The 23,743-nt window shown below is 34.6% G+C and overlaps 1 protein-coding gene across 1 annotated transcript; it reads right to left on the bottom strand.

Moving 5' to 3' along the window:
* Positions 1-20,867, bottom strand: LOC136819089 (serine/threonine-protein kinase D1-like). Its single transcript, XM_067075259.1, has 19 exons — positions 20,788-20,867; positions 10,098-10,268; positions 8,827-8,965; positions 8,056-8,190; positions 7,104-7,426; positions 6,720-6,756; positions 6,488-6,565; positions 6,078-6,316; positions 5,809-5,886; positions 5,316-5,669; positions 5,025-5,097; positions 4,716-4,822; positions 3,920-3,976; positions 3,677-3,781; positions 3,286-3,393; positions 2,832-2,992; positions 2,404-2,510; positions 2,087-2,172; positions 1-1,784 (listed from the first exon to the last, which is right to left on the bottom strand). The coding sequence occupies exons 2-19, from the start codon at positions 10,266-10,268 to the stop codon at positions 1,644-1,646; spliced, it is 2,499 nt and encodes an 832-aa protein (XP_066931360.1). The 5' UTR covers positions 20,788-20,867; the 3' UTR covers positions 1-1,643.
* Between the last annotated feature and the right edge of the window lie 2,876 nt (positions 20,868-23,743).

Genomic DNA, 23,743 nt, shown 5'->3' with positions numbered 1-23,743 from the left:
GAAAAAAGAAAGAGAAGATTTTGTATTTTTATTACCAACGTTAAAATTAATGCCTAATAATTTTCCACAGTGAATATAAAGATATTGACAAAAGAATAACAAAAATCATTATTATTAAAAAAAGGTAAATAAAAATACAGAAATAATAACATTATAATACGAAATCCACAGCAAACTTTCATTGTTAGAGCTTTCATTTTCAGTATAGATGATGAAAAACTTTAAAATCGGTCACTTGGGAACAATCATAATCAGTTGTAAATCCTCAAGAAGAAAAATCTAAATTCTGTGAGATTTGAAGGAAACTATCGAAGAAATTAAAAAAATAAGATATTTACTAAAAAAAATACAACCTGAGACACTACCAAATTTGATTTACCAAAAAAATAAAGTTCAACAAATTTGGTAACAAATCCATTCAGCATATTAATACACCCACAATTAAAAGGAATCCACAAAGTACATTAAAAAAATAAAAACTAAATTTGAAGGTAAAAAAACAGTAACATCAATTGAATGTTCAAAAAATATTTACAAAATAGTCTTAAGTTGAAGCATATGGTATGGTAAACTTGGAAGAGGTATTGATAGATATGGGATGGTTGAAACCCCCAGTTTGAAGATCACAGTTTGGAAAATAAATATCATTTGTAATTTCTAGATTTCTCAAAACTAGAAACTATTTGAAGGTGGAGGGCTAAAACCAAGCTGTGAGGTATGAGGACATGTCTCTATGAAAATAAAAACAAGATAATTAATATATGATAGGTAGTGAAAGAAAATAAAGTTGATAATAACAATAATAATAATAATAATAATAAGTGCAATGATTTATAAAAAACAAGCTACTACACAATTGAATTATGTATAAGAAAAAAACAACTAAAAGGTACAGAATGGAATCAATGACATTGATTGCTGCCGTCTCTTAAATTGTATATACTAAAAAATAAATAAATTTTCTTTTTGTTTTCGTGTTTAAAGGTAATTTAACTCAGCCAAAAAAGAGAGAAAAGTTGGTGGCATCTACCTAAAAAGGACCATAAAGTTCAGCACAGACCTGTAATTCCTGTTTGTCAGATTTGATAAATTGTGACCGAAGACAAGAGAGAAAATAAATATAAAACCAGAAGTCTTCATTAGTTCCTAAAGACCGTGGTCAGTTCTTAGTTGAAGATTGCTCCACAACAAGTTGAACGTTTGCAAAATAATCAGCTAAAGTTAGCGCTTTAGAATTTTCAAACCTAAATCAGTAAGCTTTTCAAATATTTGAGCTTTCAATCTCCACTGCGTGCAAACTATTGGAAGATAATACTGAGAGAGGTATGGTATGGCGGTACTTTGTTTGCTGTACGTTGAATGTACTAAATGTTATTGTTTTTTAATTGAAATGCATATAATTTCTTTCATGAGGCACGCCCTTTTGTATTACCCACAACTCCACAAGGTTGTACCTTAGATATAGTATGTATGAGGGTCGGTTTTGGTTATCCCCTTACTTCACCTTCAATTATTTGAGATTTGGCAGTATTTTTTCGATGAGTGACTTGACAAATAAATGCAGTTAAGTGATCGATGGGTGGATTAAAAAAGGAGTTGCTCTCCATTCGTAAAAAAGAGAGGATGCGTGTAATTCAACCATTTCAAAGGAAACTGATTTCGGGAATGGGGTCAGTGATACGACTTCCATAACGGGACCAAGCCTCATCATCGCTTTCATGGGTTAAATATCTGGTGCCTATCATCTCTTCCAGACCACGCAACTCTTTGAATGTGTTAAAATCCTGAATAGAAAAGAAAAATTCCTCATTGGTGGGAAAATAGGTCAACAGAAACGATTGGATGAAGATAATGAAAGTTGTAGTGGACTGATCCAAAGTCAATTTCCTTTAAGTGTGCAAGCTTTTTGCTAACATGTGAAAATCACTCTTAAGTAACTAGTCTGATTACGAAGATATTGTTCCCATATGGTTTAAAAAAAGGCCGCACACTTAAACTGAATACACTGAGCAGAACGAATCTAGCCAATTCAGTGATATCTTTTTAATGACCCCCTCCCCTCCCACAATAGAGAATCTCTACTTACCTGCATCCAGACATGGAGAAGGGCTTGTTGGCATGATAATCTGCTTTCTTTTTTCACTTGCAATAATTTACCAATCAAGTCACAAGCTGAAAGATCAAAAGGATAATCATTATTACACGAGAACAATAATGAATCTAAGCAGTTTTGTCTTTGTATCGAAACCTCTAACAGACTAAAGTAAAAGTGATGATATTATAAATCTTTAAAATGTAAAGGTATAACTGGTAGAGATGAATCTTAATTGCAAATCTGTCGAAGAGAAGGGATGAACTTGATTATTTTCACTAGTAAATACAAAAAAGTGTTTGTTTCCTTACATTCTTCAGAGATTTCAGCCCACGGGTTGGGCGGATACATGAAAGCTGCATTCTTGATCTGATCAGAGATGTCCTCTTCTTCATTGAAAGGGAAAGTACCACTCACACTAGCATCAAAAGAATTAAAGGCGATAAAAAATAATCCTATCTTTGGAATTCTTGCTCGTCCAAACTAAGAAATATTTGTCACTTTGTGACTTTCAGGAGAAAAACAGTGCAGCACGTGTTTCGGCACATATGGGTTATTCAAAAAAGATCTATCGGCTTACATATTTCGATGACCACTTTCTTTGAATGCTATTATCCAAAGTAAATTACCCTTACACCCGCCAAATATTAAAAATTGTAACCCTAAGCTAACTAACTACCTTAGTAAAATCATAGAAAGAAATTGTAAATTAGCTAAAGCAACCAAACGAAAAATATACCTGACATAAATAATGACACCGACGGACCACATGTCAAGCGTCCTATTGTATTTACGATTACTCAACACTTCGGGCGCCAAATAAGCCGGTGTTCCGACCACCGAACGTCGAAAAGATTCACGACCGATGATGCGGGCGAATCCAAAATCGCATAGTTTGATCTGTTACGAATATGAGGAGATATGAGTAATGTTAATCCAAGTGTCATTTGAAGATATCCTTTCACATTGGAGATGGATCTTCTAGTCATTTATTTACTAAATTCCGACACTACTGTTTGGGGTAATGTATATAATCTTTTTCATCAAACTGCGTAAAAGTGATGAAAAAGAGCAGCAAATATACTTATATCATCAAACTGTATAATTAAGCGTTGTGGGAATGGATGATAGCTTTTTTTTTAAAGGCTCGTAAAGATTCGTTACCCATAGGATACCGGGTGCTCCATACTTACTTGCGGCAAACCAGAGGCAGTAAGAACTCCAGACAGCAAGACATTTTCTGGTTTCAAATCGCAGTGAACAATATCTCGTCCATGCAAAAAATGCAAAGCCACCAGGATCTAAGTGGGACAAAGTAGTGTTAAAGTTCTGCTCTTATGTTAAGGAACCCATTTTTGGAAAGATCCCAGGATTCTTGCCCTAAGTTAAGACCCCACTGGATTTTCAGCAAATCTTTGGCAAAAATTTTTTTTATTGGAAAACCCAAGTTGCTCCCTGTAAACCCTAAACTATAGTTTTGCTTCCACTTTACTCTCTTTGAAAACTAGATCACAGAAAAATTTGTGTTTGTTTAAGATATTTGTACAAATGATGAAAACAAGCAAAGAAATGCTAATCTTGAACCTGGTGTACGATGAATTTGGTTTGTCTTTCTGACAGTCGACCTTTTGGACTGTTCAAGATCATTTCCAACATGTCACCTTTCATCTTCTGCATCACCACAAAGATCTAAAATCAAAACAACACACAATGTATAAGATGAACGGAATGATGTAAAAGATGAACGGAAAGGGTGGTGCAATGAAGAAACTGTCATTCACAAGGATTCAAACGCGATAATAAGAGATGAAAGGATGCGTAGTATACTCTTTCTGGTGTTTCAAACATTTGTTCCAGGTTGACCACAGCTGGATGGTTGATGACCTGTAAAAAAAAGCAAACACAGTTGATTATTTTACGTCAAGTAAAAATCTTTCAACAGTTCAACAAATGTGATTTATAAGGTGTAAGAATTAGTAAAAGGATATTCATATCATTGGACGAAGGATCGAAACAAAAATAACATTAGATGTTAAAATCCGAAAGCAGCCGGCGAGGCGACCTTTTTTTCCGATGTGTTCTGAGAGCAAATTTCCGCTAGAAATTTTGATCTGTTCTGATCAGAACTTCGAAAATTAATCAGCTAGAAATAATGATGTGTTCTGACGAGACGGGTATAATTAAGTTCATCTAACGTGTTCTTGTTGTCTAGGTAGGCCTAGAAAGCTTCAGAACACATCTTTTAAGGAGACAGGGGTATATAATCAAGGGAAAATTTGATATGATCTTGTTGCCTAGTAACCGTAGAAATTTTCAGAATACATCTTTCGTGGAGAAAAACAAATATCTTTTAAGTTTATCTTGCCAAACTGTTTTTCCTAGATTTTAGAACACATCAAACCATAAAATAGTGATAAGTTTAAGTAGACAAATAGTGCGATAAAGGTTTCCTAGAAATTAGAACACATCATTTGTATAAAAAATTGAAAGGTTATGGCATTTCTGTTTCTGTCTCCTAGAAGATAAGAACACATATTTCTAAAAAATCTCTCCGCCGGCTGCTTCTGAAAATCTCCAGCATGTCAAGAAGGACTGTTAAAGAGTTGTTTAAATAAAACCAGACCTGTAGGATCGTGACTTCATTTTTTAGAGCTCTCTCTTCTTTGGTTGGGAATCTAAATTTATCAATGACTTTGATTGCAACTTCTTTACCAGTTTTTCTATGTACACCTGCCAAAGACAAAAAACAAGGATCACTAAATAAACATCAAGAAAATGACTTGGAATTCAAACAGAATCAGTCATCCCTCAGACAGGCAAGAATGTCGAAAAATAGCGCGTCAGTCTGTTCCCTTGCGTTTCTGAATACCCTTAATGAATAACTGAGCTTGTAGAAAGTTGTTTTAATATCCAGAAGGCTAAAATAACATACCCCCATAGACGACACCAAATTGACCAGAACCGAGAATTTCGTCTGCAAACACTTGATAAACCTGACTGATATCCTAAAAAATAAATAAAGAACGTGTTAATTTTACAATTATCCCAACTTGAAAACAAAATCAATTGAACGGTAACAGTGTTTCACATCTAATCTAATGAGCTCTTTCTAAGATGTAGGTTTAGTTGACAAATCTCAACTTGAAATTATTCGATCAATGATAATAGAGACGATGTAGGATCTGACCTGTGCTACGTTAGAAGTAATTAGTAATTAACCGACCTTTTGTGACGCATCTTCAGCTTGAATTTCTTGTCGCTTCCCTACCGCTTCTTCTCCTGGTTCAGGAGAAGGTGGTTTGGGATGTTGTTGCATCATCACATCTTGTTGGTTGATAGACACCGGTTGGTATGCGCTCTTGATGTCGTCAGCCCATGCAATGGCAATCCTGGTACCTTTACCGCTTTTCGGGTTAGCAGGGATCAAGGTACCGTTGTCATCAAAGTCGTCTCGTTCACCACAATGGTATATGGTAGTGTTTGTTTTAAGCGTGAAAAGATAAGGGTTTCGACCATGTCTGCTACCCATTGGTTCCAGATTAGAGTCGACAGAAAGGATCTCAGATAAAGGTATTTCCTAAAAGCAAATTTTAACATAATCTCTCAGTAGAATATAACGTCATAGGAGTATTATTCATCGTCTTATTTAGATAAATCAGAGGGTGAAAGTGTTAAGCAAAGGGACCATACTGATATTGAATGAATTAGAAACTTACAAACTCTGGGTCTCTTGCATTTTCGTCTATAAACAGACATATATTTTTTGTGTCCAGCCGCCAATAATGAACCTTTTTCTGAAATAAACAATGTAATGAAAATACAGTAGATTCACACTGAGTTAGATGGAAGGACAATCACGTCGCTCGAGTAAGAGATTTGCCCTAATAAACTCTCGACCTTCCTACTTCAAGGAACTTAAAAACTCGAATAGAATATTCCACACCATCAGCAACAATCTACAATCTGGAGGATATAAATGGAGTACCGTTCTGTTTGTGTTGGTGAAATGGACCATCCATCCACCACGCAGTATTTTGGATCCCCTGTACTTCTTCTTGCGAACCGACATTGCGATTCTCTGCAGTGGGATCTGGTTGCTCAGTTGTTCGGAGATGGGTTCAGGCTCATCATTAGATGGACTGGACACCTCGTCACCATTATCATCTGGTTGACTGATGGTATCTTCTATTCCCGTTGAGTCTGTTTCATCTGATATGGAGTCCCCTGAAAAACAACAAAAAAACCAGTGGGCGATCATTCTTTAAATTAAAAATATATAAATCCTATTTCGAGAAGATCCAGCCTTTTTTGACATACTCACTTGGAATCGAAATGAAAGTACTCCAACCAATATGATTCCAAATAGGTTTAAACTAAAAAAATAACAACACTCACCTCTTTCCATACTTATTTCCCCCAAACAATTTCTTGGTGCTCTTTCGAAACATCTTTTATGGCAATTGAATTTGCAATCTGAAATGATAATAATGCTAACGTAATGTAAAAAGTATAAACGCTTTCTCTTGTTTAGTTGGATGATTAGCCTGGAGCTAAGTATAATTTGTATTATTGTACACCAACTATACAAAATAGAAAAATCGTCAGTTCTAAAGCGCTAGAATTTTACCTTTACATTGATAGCCTTGGCGAAACAATCCACGAAGCTGAAATGCAAGAGTACAGTAGTACAGAATTCTACTTCACTGATGAGGAAGGGATCATCAGAATACCAATAGATTAAAATCTAGAAAGTAGCACTCTTTACAGCTCTTTACCCAAAAATACTGATAGTGATAATGTTTTCTCTGGCGGCTAGAATGAAATTCATAAAACCTTACTACAATCGCTCTGCAAGACTCAATTTTCTGCTTTTCCATATGTTTTGCTTTCATTTCAACATTGTTCTTATTAAAATTAATTTGAAGAACTATTTCGTCGGACATTTAAGTGTTTATTCAATTCTAATATATTTTTTTTAAAGAATAACACAATTAATGTAAGAAGCGCTTACGAGTTTTCTACAAACATGGCAAACAGTCGGTCTTTTGTAAGAATGTACAACGAAAGTATGTGGAATTTCTAGTTTGTTGACAAGTCGATCCAATTCAGCAGGTCGTCCAGAGTTGCCACTCCAAGTAGCCCTTCGTTCTTTGAAGCTTCCAGTGCTCATGAAGCTGGAATTGGAGGCGTTGGAAATGACAGACTCACCAGAGGCAACACTCCATTGCTGTGATACACTTCGCTGTTGTAAGGATCCAAACTTGGGTGCATTATCACCAGTACAGTTATTTGGGATTTTGAAGGCACATCTTTTATGGAAGTTTCCACCACAACCTTGAAGATTTATAAAGGATTGTTTTTTTAAGTAGTTACAAAGAAAAGATCAAAAAATACTTTATAATGTATATTACCAGGTCTGTGAAAACAATCTACAATTTCTTTTTTATTGGACACTGTCAAAAGAAGGTAATCATCCACCATATGTCAAAAAAGGGTAAAAACAACTTTTTGACAATAACTCTTGAAAAAAATGTCAAATTTCATTATCTATGTGGGGGACCATTTATGATAATGCCAAATGGAACCTTGTTAAACTTGTTCCTGAATAGTTGCTTTAGCGTCAAAATGTAAAAAGGTCCATTTTTTGGCTTGTTTGACCTTGAAATTGGACACTAAAGTTGTCCAAAAAATGCACCGATGAAGTTTAACAGCAGAGACGAGAAAAAGTTAAAACAAATCAAGACATGGTTAAGCTCTGGAGCTTGTTTGTTAAAAGGCCATTTTGCGGATAATTTTTTGCCTTCAGCTTCATTGCTGAATTCTTAAGAATTTAAGCCTTTTATGATTTTAAATATTTTTTAAATTTCTTTCCTAGAGCAAAGAATCAACGTATGGATTGACATTTTTGCAACAGATTTGGTTTGGAATGGTTTGTTGAGAATTCAGATCTAAATGGAGCGTACCTTCACACTTCAAGCCTTGACGAACCAATCCAAACAACATGACACCACAGTGATCACAGAAAGTTGGTGATTTGTATGAATGAACATCCAATGTGTGTGGTCGAATTTCCGATCTTGAACCATTGAAATACGTTGCTAAGATTATAAAGTTGAGAGCGATTACAAAACCTTTTTTTAAATGTTATATTATATTAAGTTGAAATTACCTTAAGGGAACTTGGCAAGAACTAATTTTGGCGAAATTGGCGAGCGAACTCGAAATTCGCAAAAACTGAGTTCCCAACAAAATTGATTTTTAAGGTCATTTGCCAATTAAGCTCTCGCCAAAATTAAAAAAATTGTTGATTCGCCAACATAAGTTCTCGCCAAATTAAAAAAAAAATTGGTATTTTTCCTAAAGAACTTCTTGAGTTCACAAAAAAAGCTTCAAATAAGGCAAAATAGAACAGATTTACGCTGTCATTCGCCAAAATAAGTTCTCGTCAAAATTAAAAAAATCGTTGATTCGCCAAAATAAGTTTCGGCCAAAATTTTTTTTTGAATCGACCGTTCGTCAATATTTGTTCTCACCAAAAAAAAATCCCTTAAGGTAGTTTAAGTAGCATATCAAGATCGAAATTAGCTCTTTTTGGACACTCTAGTTATTGGTTTATTGTCATAAAATTTTAGTCTTTTCAGTTGGCGAAAGGGAATAAAAATTCTCTTTGCATAGTGGTACTTTAGTTTTAAAGGAAAAGAACAAAGATACCTGAAAAAATCCCAAAAATTTACCTTTAATAACTATTTCAATGGTGTCTCCGTTAGTAACCTGGTCTGGTGAAGTAACTAGGATAAGTTGTCCTTGCGATAAATAGTCGTGTTTGAACAATAAGACTGATTCCAAAAGATCAGCTTTCGTTTGATTTGGATACTAAAAGTCAAGAAACAAAATCATAAATTTGTTAAATGAAGGAATTAAGGAAGGCTTTAAAACATATAATTTCCTAAACATATGAAAATCTAAATAAGTAATACTTTTTATCGACCTACCTGACTAATCAAGAGAAACAAAAAAGAGATCAAATCAATGTGCGCTTACAAAGAAAATTAAATTTTGGTTTATTCTCAAAAAACTCTGCAAAGAATTTCATATCGAAGCAAAAATTATGTTCAAAATTACGATTTTGTATGCAAAATAGTATAATGCCATTCCCTCAAAAAATGAATTATTTGGTGAAGAACTTTTCTCGGTCAGGAAAATTGGTTCTAATAGCGCTAGCAGGCCATTTTTCATGCCCTTTTAGCGTCGGGTCATTGGACGCTGCCCCTCCTGAAAACACTAATATTTTAAGCAGAAAAACAAAAGAAAAAGTTCCCTTTTTGGCCACCAACGGACGATTTAGGAGAATCTGATTCAGTCACCATTTAGAAGACATCCAATAGCCGTTTTAAAATATAATAAGAAAATATTCATTTCTCAAATATTGGTTTCAATCACAATTGAGGGTTTATGGTTAAGCATCTTTGTGAAGTTTGATAACTGAATGGTATTGGCGTTGAAAGATGAAATTTTGGCTCACTCAAAGTAATGCTTAGCAACTGAATATTATTATCAAAATAAAAGTCATGCTTAAGATTTTCAAATACAAAAAGTTATTCATTCGAGAACATTGACATGCTAAGATTTATTTTTTGAGCTGAAAAGTGTTTTGAAGAATCTGCTTCAGGTCCCATTTACCTACAACGATACACTTTATTTTATACAAAAGTCAGAAAACATTAATGATTTAATTTTGCTTAAAGGCCAAAGAACTGATCTTTAACTTTAGCCGTTTTTTGTTAGAAATAATTACTTTCCAAAAAAAGACTGAATAGCTTCCAGGAAAAGGCTTGATTCTTTTAAATTATTTTTACATACAAATGTCAAAGCAGTGTCTCTTTCTCAAAATCGTTGAAAATAGACTTATCTGACTTTAGAAATTATATTCCATTCGTACCATATCTCAAATCTTTATCCTAAAGAAGTAATTTCTAACTGGAAAATAATCATGATAGCACAATACCTTTGTATCAATTATTGTGTATGCCAGTTCATTGAGAGATTCCATGGTATTATCACTTGTCAGAAGCTCTCTATCCATGCCAAGCTGAAACCACAGATCTTTTAAATCCTTTCCACCAGGGTCACTGGACAGACTCAGCGTCTCCATGTCTCCAACACTTCCACTTCTCATCTTTTTTTATTGAATGAAAGTAAATACAACACGTTTTGTTAAAACATTGGGTCAGTAAAAGATGTAAAACTGAACTTACTCTATAATTATATTAGCTTGCTAAAAATCCCTTTGCTCTTTATATTCCTTGATTGTATTCTTTTGTTATCAAATGTGTCTTTAAATGTATTCTAAAAGAAGGATAATTAAAACTAACCCTATTCATACTAGGCTAGGGGTGGTTTAGAAATAGGGGGGGGGGTCTTCCAGTACCTCCCTTAACTTTTGATCTAGTTACTCTTTTAAATCATAAAAATTTGGCACACAAGATATTTGTCATTATAAGGCTGCACTTAAAAATGTTGGTGTGCAGTCACCCAACCCTAGATTTTGATAGGTCCTAAGTCATTCGGGAAGAAATTTTATTTTGAAGATCTATGAAGTCTCGAAAACCAACAGTTTGTTTACATTTAGGTAATTGAAACGGAAGTGGACAAGCCAGAAGGAAATTTATGATTCTTAGCTTAAGATAGAAAAAGACAGACAAGATACAGGTTTTGATTTGAAGAAAAATATTTTTTTTTTGTATGTCACTGTAAGCGATTTAAAGCACATTGAAAATAAGCAGATCCTTAAAAAATCAATGTTGTGGCTGATTTGGACTCTGGTCAAATTTGACCGATCTGACTTTAGAAACAAAACAAAACAAAAAGAACCACAATAAGAAAACAAAAAGGAAAAAGATTTTCATTTTCATGTTTTTATCAAAATTAAAACCAAGCAAATAATATTAAATGATAAATGACACTGGAATGGTTTTATCTTGAGCTACAAGATCAGGCATCATTGTTTATGTTTCATTAGCTTTATAAAACTAAAGACCTGGCCCTTATTGACAAATCCAGGGAAAATTAGGCTGTAGAATTCTTGGCTAATTCTGGATAGAGGGTCTGTTGGGTAGAAAAATGAAAATATTTTTCATGATATTGCTCACCAGGCTCACAAAGTAAGTAAGTAAGTAAGTAAGAGATGTCAAAATGCTCTTCAAGGTGTGAATATTTTTAGGAAGTTTATAAATTACGAAAAAATTATGTCAAAAGCCTTATTATTTTAGAAGCCATAACATTAGTTTTCTGAAGTTTTTCCAAAAAGAACAAGCAACATGCTGAATGGACCTGAACACAGTCAGAAATAAAAAGGGGTTTTGTGACATTTCTACCTTCTGTCATATCTGATACCATATCTGGTGGAATTTTGAGGTTACCATATCAAAACTTTTAAGAACTCAAGTATAGAAATTTCTCGTGGATTTAGAAGAAACATGAATTTAAGAGGTTTCTTCAATCCTGAGTAATACTTAGAAATATGATGTGGTTAAATTGAGGTTACCCAAATGAGGTTACCTCATTCTAAAGCTTATAAATCAATACCTACTGAAGCAAAATTGCTCAAAATTTAAAAATGCCTGAAGTAGGCCTCATTCTAAGCAAAAACTAATTTGGATTTCTTATAAGCTGTATTTTTGGGGCTAAATTGAGGTTACCAATTCACAATTTTCATAAACCCTTTTATCATCTAATTGTCTTCAAAACAAGTGGATATTTTGTTGGCAATTGGTTTGATAAAGGTAATAGAAGCTAAATTCATCAAGAAAATTATGACTGATAAACATAAAGGTTGTATATTTAAGGTTACTCTTGTAGAAAAGCACCATTTTCACTGTAATCCTGTGTTAAGTTAAAGCTAATAAGGCTATTAATCAAAGATCAATATTATTTGTTTTGCTTGACTATAACATCAAATCATAAACTAAATCACATCTCAAGATGGATTATTAGAAGTAGAAGAAATCAGAATCTTTAAAATTCAAATTTTGATGGGTTTTTGAGGTTACTACAATCCACCGAAAAGTAACCTCAAAAATCACACCAAATCTTCAATATTTTTCGCACCTTTTTTGACCAAGTGTTGCCATGTCAGTATAGAGTATGCTCTCAAGTTTTTAGAGGTTAAAATAGTTTTTACTGAAAGATGTGGTGTTTCAAAGGTTACCCTATAAAAATGATGGTAACCTCAAAAATACCTCATAAAATCTTCCGAAAAATTTATGACAATACCATGCTAAGACATCGACCCTGGGTGTAAAATTTCAAAGCCTAAAAATTATTATTTATGATTTTATTCTAAATTTACCAAAAAGAGCAATTTTTTAACTTTCCAAAAATGTCACACAATTTTTGACTGTGATCACCTACCTAATGATTAACATCAGATGAAAATAAGAAAAAAGTGACAATTGTACAAAAATTCAGAATGGAAAAATAAAGCTTGTGTGTTGAATAATGTAAAATGGTAAAAAAGAATTTCCCCAAATACGAAAATCACTTTAAACCAATCAGGCCCAAAAAACCTTTTAAGCTGTTTTGGCCCAAATTTGCCCAAATAATTTTTACTTAAAAATCTGGCTCCATCATATTTTGGGCATTGCCATTTTGCATCATTGTGCAAAACATCAGAAAAAAATTATAAGTCAACATTGAGAAAAGCTATATTTTCTGATTTGGTTAAAGGAAATTTCCCCAAAATACGAAAATCCGTCTTTTAAGGCGAATAAGAATTTGCCAGGAAAAACGACTTGAGCCATTCTTTAGAGAATCTTGCCCTCCATCTTTGTACGAAAAATCAGAAAAAAGTAATGACAGGATTTTGCACAAAGTCCAAAAAACCCTATTTTTAGGCAGTTTTTGGCCCAAATTTGCCCAAATACCGGGTGCGCCACAAAAAAGTTTCTCTCTTTAGAATTAATTTTCTAGAAATCTAAAGATTTTAAAAGAACCATTTTCTATTTTACTGGAAAGAAGAAAGATAAACTTAAATTTTGATGGGTCATTTATTAAATTCGATTCATTAGATCAAAAGTTATGCGCAATTGAATAAAAAAGTTTAATTTCTGAAAGTGCTCGAAAACGTTGAAAATCGACTTATCAAATTTTTATATTAAAATTGGCAATTACAATAACCTTTACATGATTAAAAGATGCTAATCAAAAATCAACCCCTGTTTTGTGACATTTTTTATGTCATCCACTATTTTGCTCATAGAATGAGGCCATCATGTGGCTTACATGTCAAAATACATCCATGGTTAAGCTGAATAATTTATCTACCTGTTGCAAAAAGAACGAAATTTTGTGGCTTACTCAACTTAAATATATTAAAGCATGAAGTGTGAGTAAACTATGTGGCTGACAAAAAAGCCACAAAAAAGTACATTTAACAACGCAAAAGTATGTACATTTAACACTTTTTGGAAAATTCAGCCTTTCTTCTTTCAAGTCTAGAAGGTCTCATTCAGAGATCACTTTTCAATATCGTGTGGCTTACACTTTAAAAAAAATAGAATTTTTGAACTGCAGCCACAATTTTGACTCAAATAACAAAATGTTTTGTTTTAATCATATCTCCACGTTGAGTTCTATAACCCTGTGAAATCTCTATGGCTGACTCAAAAAATATGAAGAGTTATTCCAAAAAGTTGATTTTGAGCATTTTTTACAATGTCACACTATTTTTGATTAGCATCAAAAGCATTTTTCAGTGATTAAACACATAAAATTTCGAAACTGAAAGGCCGAAAGGGTTCATAATCTTCATCAAAATCACTTTAATTTATTTTTACCGAAATTTTCCTCCGATTTTCGGTTTTAGATTAGATAAAGTCTTTGTAAGGCTGGATCTACCTCGAAACCATTCTTTATGAATTTTCATGAATTTTACCAGATTTTTTTGCCTTTTTCAACGAATTTTCTGCCTTTGATTGAAATTCAACTTTCCTTTACATAACAAAAGGTCATTTAGACAGCTAATTATCATTTTTAATGACTGAAACGAAGGATAATGATGTATCATGTAATTATGCTTCTGTTTAATTTGATAGGTCGACTTTTAGCGTTTTTTAACAATTTCAGAAAGTAACTTTTTTATTCAATTGAGCATAACTTTTGATCTAATGAATTGAATTTAATAAATGACCCATCAAAATTTAAGTTCATCTTTCTTCTTTCCAGTAAAGTAGGAATGGTTCTTTTAAAATCTTTAGGTTTCTAGAAAATTAGTTTTAAAGAGAGAAACTTTTTTGTGGCACACCCGGTATATTTTTTTCGAAAATCAGGCTCCGTCACATTTTAAGCATTGCCATTTTGCATCATTGTGCAAAAACTCAGAAAAAAATAATGACTCAACTTTGAGAAAAGCTATATTTTCTTATTTGGTTAAAGGGAATTTCCCCAAAATACGAAAATCCGTTTTTTAAGGTGAAAAAGAATTTTCCGGGAAAAACCACTTCACCCATTCTTTAGAAAATCTTACCCTCCATCTTTGTACAAAAAATCAGAAAAAAGTAATGACAGGATTTTGCACAAAGTCCAAAAAACCCTATTTTTAAGCAGTTTTTGGCCCAAATTTGCCCAAATATATTTTTTTTCGAAAATCGGGCTCCATCACGTTCTGGAGCCAATCCTGAAAAAAGCTGTTAACAGACGGACGAACGGACGGACATGAGTTAATTTATAGAACCTCCACCGGCGTACCCGGAGGTAGGTCCAAAAAGAGAATAGAGAATGTGAGCACTAAGGAAATTTTTCTTTTCTTTGAATACACTAATGTTGTTATGTTGTACTCAGTGGCGTTGTGGCAGGGGGGCCGGGGGGGCCATGGCCCCCCCCAGCGGAGTTTTTTTGAAAGGGCGCCGAAGAGCAAGGGGCGCCAAAAGAGAACTTTTTTAAATGCCCCAATCTTTAAAATCATACTTTATGCGCCTTAAATTGCGCCCAGGACCAATTTTACTGAGATAATTTTAAAATACTTAGAATTTTTTTTTGCTCGCTTTGCTCGCAATACAGTCAATTGGTAACTTCTATGCAATATAGCTAATTTACAAGGTTTTTTTTTAACAATATAGCATTATTAAATGAAAATCTAACTGCGCCCCAAAAGCAATATGCTGCCAACAACATTGAAATCATATAACATCAATTTTTCGCTCGCTTCGCTCGCATTACACCTTCTTTCTTTAACTTTCTTTTCAATCTAGCAAGTGTCAAATCTGTCTACTTTTATTTAGTGATTTAGGGTATCTTGGCAGTCGATTTTCAAAAATTTTCTAGTCGGTGGGGACACCACTTTGGAAAATTGGAGGGGGCGCCATTTAAAAAAAATTGACTTTGGCCCCTCCAGAAAAATCTTCCCACAACGCCATTGGTTGTATTACTTCTTAAATTGACTTCCTCCTGGGAGTTTGGGAGTTTTTTACATAGGTGTTCCCGTTTCATGCCAGACACATATTTTATATCAGGCCAGTGTCTGTCTATTGTTATATTATGCTGATTTAAGCAAATAATGTTTTCATTTTCCTTTTTCTGACTACTTTTGCTCCACATTCGTGTCAATTCAATATCAAAAAGCTTGTAAAATAAAATTGATGAATAAGCAAACGATATCTCTTATACAAAAACAAAACCTTAATAGCTGTTTATTGTATAATATCTCTTCTATGTAGTCGATAAATTAGTAACAATTCATAATCCCATAAGGCGAGACCAATTTAATTTGTTGTTCTACGGGCCCGACCAACCCTATTTCAAAAAGTCAAAAAATTAATAATATTGAATTTCCACTACAATATATTTTACACACTAATATTTGTAATAATTAAATTTGAATAAAACTGAAAATTAATTCAAGAAATTGAAAAATTTAGAAAATCAAGCAATCCATACACTAAGATTTTATTATGATCTTCATCGAAGATAAAAAAGTCAGCTCATAGACAGCTCCTTTCCTTTACACACAAGTCCTTTCTCTATTAAAATGTAAATCATAACTCATCCTAATGAGCAGAATGATCTCTATGTTGATACCAGACATCATGATGACCAACTGCAAAATTGAAAATTCCGAAGTACATCCTTAACCCCTCAGCTATTAGTACCCAAAAGTACTAAGTGCTTTCAACTATCGGCAGGTCGACACCACCCCTATTTGCACTTAAGTACTAAGCCACTGAGCCACGCCATTCTTGTATTGTTTGACAAATGTGACTCCCCAAACATTTTTTTGATGTAATTGTTACTAAAAATCACTAACTAGCGGCCTGTACCGGTCTTATGAACGGCCTGGACCAGTCCAACGAGCGGTCAGGACTGGTCTAATGAGCGGCCACAAGCGTCTAGAAGCGGCCAGGACTGTTAGAGATCACATTTCTAGAAGGTCTGGAGTCCGATCTAAAACGAAAATTTGGCTGCTACTAGACCGCTTGTAATACCGGACCAAGACCGGTCTGATTTTCAGGTACTTTAAATCTATTGGGAAGTCACAAATGACTGGGGGAAAAATTTTGCAATTCTTTAGAAGATATTGCAGTTAAATAAAAACAAATAACTGTAGAGAAGCATAACATAACGTAAATCATGTTGACATGATTTAAATATAAGCAATCATTGACATGAGATTTAAGAATTGACATTGATTATATAAAGTCTGGAGAGTAAAACAAATAAAGCCTCAGGAAGCTCCTAAATAGTAAAAAGCTGTAAGCTATTGATTTGTATAAAGGCCTGTTTCCATCGATCGCGCGAGCGTGCACGCTAGGGCAAAATTTCCTAAAATAGCCCATTGACGTCACGAATTAAATTTTCTTGTACACAAAAAGTGTACGCTCTTGTACGCTTTTGTGCTCTTTTCTACGCTGAAAATTTTCAACTTTTTTGAGCGTACAGGAGCGCACATCTCAATTAATAATTTTTCAACCAATCAAGAAAGAGAAAAACTGCTGAGTAAGCAAAAAAATGTAAACATACAGATTGTGTATGTTTTTGATGGAAATCAAACATTGATCGCGCGGAGTGTGCGGCTAAATCTATTTTAAGAATTTTGGCCTAGCGTGCACGCTCGCGCGATCGATGGAAACAGGCCTTAAGACCAGCTTTTTGAGCAGTTAGTACCCTAATAGTACCATTTGATTTACTTGAAATTTGTATCACACCACCCATCATATCAGTTAGTACCCTAATAGTACCATTTGATTGGGTTGAAATTTATAGTACTTTATAGTACTTTTACAGCAGTTAGTACCCACAAGGTAAAAAATCAAATATGAACCACCACGGTACTAACTGTCGTGATGTCTGGTACCAACTGCATAAACCCCCCTAGAGTAACTAAAGTGTTAATTTGAAACAGATCTGGAAATCCTTATTCTTACAACTGTGTGATTAAACTTTCCTATGCTTGAATTTACACACGTTAAAGAATGAAATGCCATTTCAACCAGTGCAATATTTTTCATCGCCCTTCTTTTTGGGCAATGGCTCAGAGCGATGGAATTTATTTATTTTGATTTCTCAATTTCAAATTATCACATTACAACGAACCATACCTGGTTGGAAAGTTCAGTAGGAGTGCAGGGATCAAACTAACTATTTGAAATTGAAAGGCGTACGATTTTACGCGTGCGTGCCAGCACACGTCTAACTTGTTTAGAAGTGCAAAAATTTGTACGCCTAGACAACTGTTTTGGACATATGCGTTGTACATGCAAAATTATTCTTAAAAAAATTATTTTTGTTTCTTTTTGTAAATATAAATCCTTAAGTTATTAAAAGCAAAAGTGTGTTTTCAATTTCAACAAAATATATACCAGATTTACCAGGAGTGTTGCAAATAAATATGAGTCATCGGTCAGTGTCCAACTGAAAACCTTTTGTATTGGTCATGATGTCAGAATGAAAAGATGAATAAAACCATTGACTTGACTTGAAGGAAAATTTTCTATCCCTGCCTCTTGTTTTCAAGATCAATTTTATAAAATCGCTTTCTTTGTAACTTTTGAGAACGTGCTTCTAAGTTTAGTTCCCTCTTATCAAATTGCTTTCTTCGTAACTTTTATTAAGAGTGCTTCTAAGATCACTTTTATCAAAATACCTTTCTTGGTAACTTTCAAGTGCCCTTCTAAGATCATTTTTATCGATTCCCCTTCTTCATAACTTTAAAGAGTTTTTCACGTTTATCAACTAATCATTTTCTTACTGTAACAAATTGTTCCAAGGTCACTGTTATCTTAGCTTTCTGTGTGACTTTAGTAATGTAGTGATTATAAGTCTTCACGTCCGTGCAGGAGGTCAGGGTTTGGTTCCCACTCAGTGCTGTGATCCACTTGGCAAGTGAATATACATTTGCCAAAGTCATCCGGCTTAACATGTGAGGGGAATTGGATGTCATGCAAGTCTCTCACCTAATACGTAATTTAGTGGAAGAAGGTGCTTGTTGATGTGAAAATTGTCAACAAAGAGGACAATCGAAAGATTCAAGATTCAAGATTCTTTTATCAGCCCCACCCCTATCATATTCAGCGATCCCTACCTAAATTTTTTTTAAATCTTGAACCCCAATCCGAACATTGGAAAAGTCTGAAAGTCCTGAGAATTACAATCTCAGCAAGAGACTGGAGAAATGAACTTTTAACTTAGATCATAATGCCTGGATTGTATTTTTTGACACGTTTGTTTTTATTTTTCTCTTAGTAACCAGACGATTTCAATCGAACGGAATCGACGATCGAAATAATCGAACCAAATCGAACGAAGTCGACCGATTGAAATTCGATTGTCGAACGCAATCGAATCTCAATCGAAAGTCAAAATTCTGGGTAATATTCGGTTGGTTCAATTGTTGTTCGACTGGTTAGATCGTCCATTCCGTTCGCTTGAGATCGTCTGGCTTTATTCTTGCAGCTTCCCAACATCCAAGCTCTCAAACATCACAAGCTGAATGAAATTACTTATCGATTTCCCGTAGAAATTATGCAATGAACAATCCGGGGGTCAATGAATCAACGATTGAACGCAATCGAACATCAATCGAATCTGAAAATTGCGGTAATATTCAATTGAGATTCGATTGCGTTCGACAATCGAATTTCAATTGGTCGATTGCGTTCAATTTGGTTTGACTGGTTCGATCGTCGATTCTGTTTGATTGAGATCGTCTGGTAGTAAAACGGATTCACCCAAAATCTGCCAAATTTTAAATTTAATTTTTCCCACCTAGAGTCATATCACCAGTGCACGAACGGCCCCAGTGCACGAACGAGCGTCTTTGAACTTGAAAAAAACAACCAAAAACAAACTTCTATAGAACTTCCTTTGTGCAGCAGAATCCCCAAACTATCCCTTGTAATCTCTCCAAAAATTAAAATAAACAGAGTACTAGAACAACACCAAACCGATTTTGAACGAGGCCAAGTAAAAAAATCACGAAATTCGGGATTTTTGTAAATATGGCTGATCGCGAGAGAAAATATTTTTTATAAGAAAATTTGCGCAAGAAGAGTTCTGAAAATGACTTTCCTATTTTAGAAACCTGTTATCTTCCATCACACAAAATTTCATTGAAACATGTTAGCTCATTAATTCAAAATCAATAGAAACATATCACCAGTAGTTGATATAAAAAAGGTTCCAGTCCGCGAACGATCCGAACTCCATATTCAAAATGAAGACATTGCAACGTCAAAACATTCGAAAGCGCTGGCGATCTCAATTAAAAAAGAAGACACTACATTGCCGCGCTTTTCGATGAGCAAAACTTGAAAAAGAAAACAAAAAAATGGACGACAAGAAAATATTTACAAAAATAAACAGGTTAGTAAAACGCTAAAGTTCTTATAAAAAAGACGCTATTTTGGTGAAAAAGCGTGTGGTTTTGAAAAGTTCAAATACCCCTGTATCATCTCGGAAGAGAGTTAAAGTATTACCTGCGAGCGGAGCTCTAATTTTTCTTTCAAAAGATCGTTCGCGCACTGGTTCCTCGTTCGCGGACTGGATCCGAATAGCGCTCGCTTTAATGACTTATTATTCCAAGAAGAAGCCTTCAAATAAAGTGAAAACAAACTGAAAGAAGGACTTCAAGCTTGTTTACGAGATGGTCAAAAAGGATTTATGTAAAAACAAAAAGTAAGTCAGAAAAGAGAAAAATAAGCTTGCCGTTCGTGCACTGGGTACCCCCCTCTACACGTACTCCCAAATCAAATTCCCTCTAAAAAACTTTTTCGACCATACACCAATTTAAAATCCCGCCAAATGGTCACTGACCACTTTCGATTATATCATGCATGCATTTTGGCAATAATTGCCACAAAAAAAGAGCAATAATTGCCACAAAAAAAGAGCAATAATTGCCGTTTTTATCTTAAACACCCAACTGAGGACACAGGAGGAGTTTCAGAATTGCTTTTGTATTGGAAATCCAGGAATCAAAAGAAAACAATTTGCCTCAGAATTCCACTATTGTCCACCCCCCTATAAGGGACTTTAACTGGAAGAGCGGAGCCCAATGTGTCATTGTTTTGGTGCTGGATTTTTTAATTATCCAATGACATTGTGTCTAATACCACGTACAAACATACATTGATGATATTGATTTATTTAGACCCTAAAAAGGACCTAAACTTATATAAAAAAGAAGATAAAAAGTCAAAAGCTACCTATCAAATGATTTCCCACTCATTATTGAAACTGATGATCATTCCTTTCTTGTTAGAAAACGATAAAAGGATTTAGATTTGGTGGGAGTCCATCTTTCTTTTAGCTCGATTTTTTGTTCCTGCTTTTAGATTTTTAGAGAGCCTTTCAGAGAACCACTTCGAGGCACTTTTTAAAGGCATACTATAAAAGTAGGACCCGGACCTTGGACACTGACCCCATTGAGTTTCAAGCCCGAAGGGCTAGAGGGCAATCTCTAACCTTTCTCAGGCAAGAAAAATTGAATCCTTTAAATATGCGCCGTATTTTTGATGACGGATTGAATCTAGCAATTCCTTTGTTTTTGAGTGATATATTTTTCAAAATTAAGCGGTAAATTTTAGTTTCAATCTGTCATTTGTGTAAAAACCAGGCGGGTCGCTCAAGGCCGCGCAACTTTGGTAGGATTTGTTGGCTTCAAATCCTACCAAAGAGATTGACCTCTAGCCCTTCGGGCTTGAAACTCAATGACTGACCCTCCTATCCAGCAGACCCTATTTCGGACCCAAGATCGGACCTCAAATCGGACCCTAATTCGGAACCCAAATCGGACCCTGATCTAAAAAAGTCGGACCCTGATCTAAAAAAGTCGGACCCTTATCTAAAAAACCGGACCCATTGACCCTGGTCAGATACCAATATATACTGGTTTTTGACAAAAAATGGACACTGTCAGAGTCGAAATGCTTAAAATTTCCGAACTATTTTGAAAAAAAGAGATTTGCCACAAAATACAAACCATTATAAGGTTACTCCTAGCAAATTGGACTAAAATTTATAGGGGTATTGACAAGCTTTTTTCACTAACCCCCTGGAAATTTTGAATAACAAATTATACTCTGGAAATGGGGTAGACCCCTCTTCTGGAAAGTTAAAATTTTTGAAAAAGGGGCTGGAAAATAACTATTATTTTACTGATGTCAGTTCAGTTTATGAATAATAGAGAACCCGCCCCATGGAATAAAACCCTTCAATAACCCCCCCTGTGAAAATCTGAAAAAGGAATAAAAACCCCTTGGAAAATCAAGGCTCAGATCCCTTGGAAAAGTTCGTCGATACCTTGTGTATGGTTTAAAAGTGGAATATAGCCCATTTGCCCATTTGGGTTCAAACAAATCAAAACATAAACAAAATAATGTCATCAGAAATCCAACTATTCAAGAGGGAAAGACTTACACAATGTTCCCTGCACAGTATGATGTATGATTGTGTTATTCATTGTGTAAAGAAAAGGTAAAAAAAAACAAGAAACTTTTGACTGGTGCTGTGCCCGTTTTCGTTTTTCCAAACAAAAAGCAGCAAGCAAAGCGATACCACCAACCAAGAGGTCCGACTTTTTTAGATGGGGTACGACTTTTTTAGATGGATGTCCGACTTTTTTAGATGGGAGTCCGACTTTTCTAGATGGAGGTGCGACTTTTTTTAGATGGAGGTCCGACTTTTTTAGATGGGGGTCCGATTTGGGGTTCGAACATTGAGTTTCAAGCCCGAAGGGCTAGAGGTCCTCTTTGGTAGGATTTGAAGCCAACAAATCCTACCAAAGTTGCGCGGCCTTGAGCGACCCGCCTGGTTTTTACACAAATGACAGATTGAAACTAAAATTTACCGCTTAATTTCGAAAAATATATCACTCGAAAACAAAGGAACTGCTAGATTCAATCCGTCATCAAAAATACGGCGCATATTTTAAGGCTTCAATTTTTCTTGCCTGAGAAAGGTTAGAGATTGACCTCTAGCCCTTCGGGCTTGAAACTCAATGGGTTCGAATTAGGGTCCGATTTGAGGTCCTACCTTCTTGGGTCCGAAATAGGGTCTGGGGTCAGGGTCCAAGGTCCGGGTCCGGTAGTATGCCCTTTTTTAAAGGCCGTGTTTTGCCGGCTATTTGGGTCCGTTGAGGTCTATAGACTAGCCTACTAACTTTCTTTTGGCGAATTGGGCTTGCTTGATTCTCAGAGGAAATCGGAAGGAACTCACAATTTCATTGAGAAGTTTTGATAGGCTCCCATGCTTTTTTTTCGCTATGTGCAGTATGAGAAAGGTACACTACCAGGAAAAATGAAGAAATTTTTTTGAGAGTTGTAGTAAGATTTTGTGATTTTGTATTTATTGTCAGAAGCAGCCGTCGACCTAAAATTTGCAAATATCTGTTCTGATTTGCCAGCTGGAAGGATTTCCCCGAAATTAAGACCAGACCCCCGCGCTCGATAGGATCGATCATCGATCCGTTCCGATGATCGATCCTATCGAGCGCGGGGGTCTGGTTAAGAACAGTTCCTCGTTTTCCAGGGGAGAAATTTTTACTTCAGAACACAGTTTATATATTTTTCCAGACCAGGCAGCTAGGAGGTAAAAAAAACTTTCGGAACAGGTACAAAATTATACCAGGCGACTGATTTTATGGCGCGCCAAAGCGGAAATAAATACTATCTCTCATTTCGCGACACTACCTTTCATTTCACGACACTATCTTTCACTTCGCGGCACTATAGATCTTTCATTTCGCGACACTATCTTTCATTTCGCGACACTATCTTTTATTTCGCGACACTATCTTTCATTTTGCGACACTATCTTTATTAAAACGACACTATCTTTTTTTAAACGACACTATCTTTTTTAAAACGATACTATCTTTCCAAAAAAACATTATCTTAATTGAAACAATACTATTTTTTTTACGGGATACTATCTTTTTTATGGAAGCCGAGAAGTGCCATCGACAAAAATATATTTAATTTCAGAAAAAAATAATTAATTTTAGAATAAAAGAATATTTAATTTTTAGAAAATAAATTTTGAATTCAGAGAAAAATATTTGATTTAGAAAAAGGATTTAAATTAGAAACAAAATTTTAATTTGAGAAAAATAAATTTAAATTGGAGAAAAAAATATTTAATTTTATTTTAGTAAAAAAAAAA

This window comes from Clytia hemisphaerica, unplaced genomic scaffold (assembly GCF_902728285.1).
Source record: "Clytia hemisphaerica strain Z4C2 unplaced genomic scaffold, Clytia hemisphaerica genome assembly, whole genome shotgun sequence".
NCBI classification, from domain to species: Eukaryota; Metazoa; Cnidaria; class Hydrozoa; order Leptothecata; family Clytiidae; genus Clytia; species Clytia hemisphaerica.
This window is presented reverse-complemented; position numbering and strand designations above follow the sequence as displayed.

Excerpts from the sequence above, each read along its gene's own strand:
- LOC136819089 (XM_067075259.1), bottom strand. The coding sequence starts at position 10,268 with ATGAGAAGTGGAAGTGTTGGAGACATGGAGACGCTGAGTCTGTCCAGT. Across the intron at positions 5,670-5,808 it reads ATGCAAGAGACCCAGAGTTT|GAAATACCTTTATCTGAGAT; the intron begins GTAAGTTTCTAA and ends ATTTGCTTTTAG. Across the intron at positions 2,511-2,831 it reads GGTGTCATTATTTATGTCAG|TGTGAGTGGTACTTTCCCTT; the intron begins GTATATTTTTCG and ends TTTTGATGCTAG.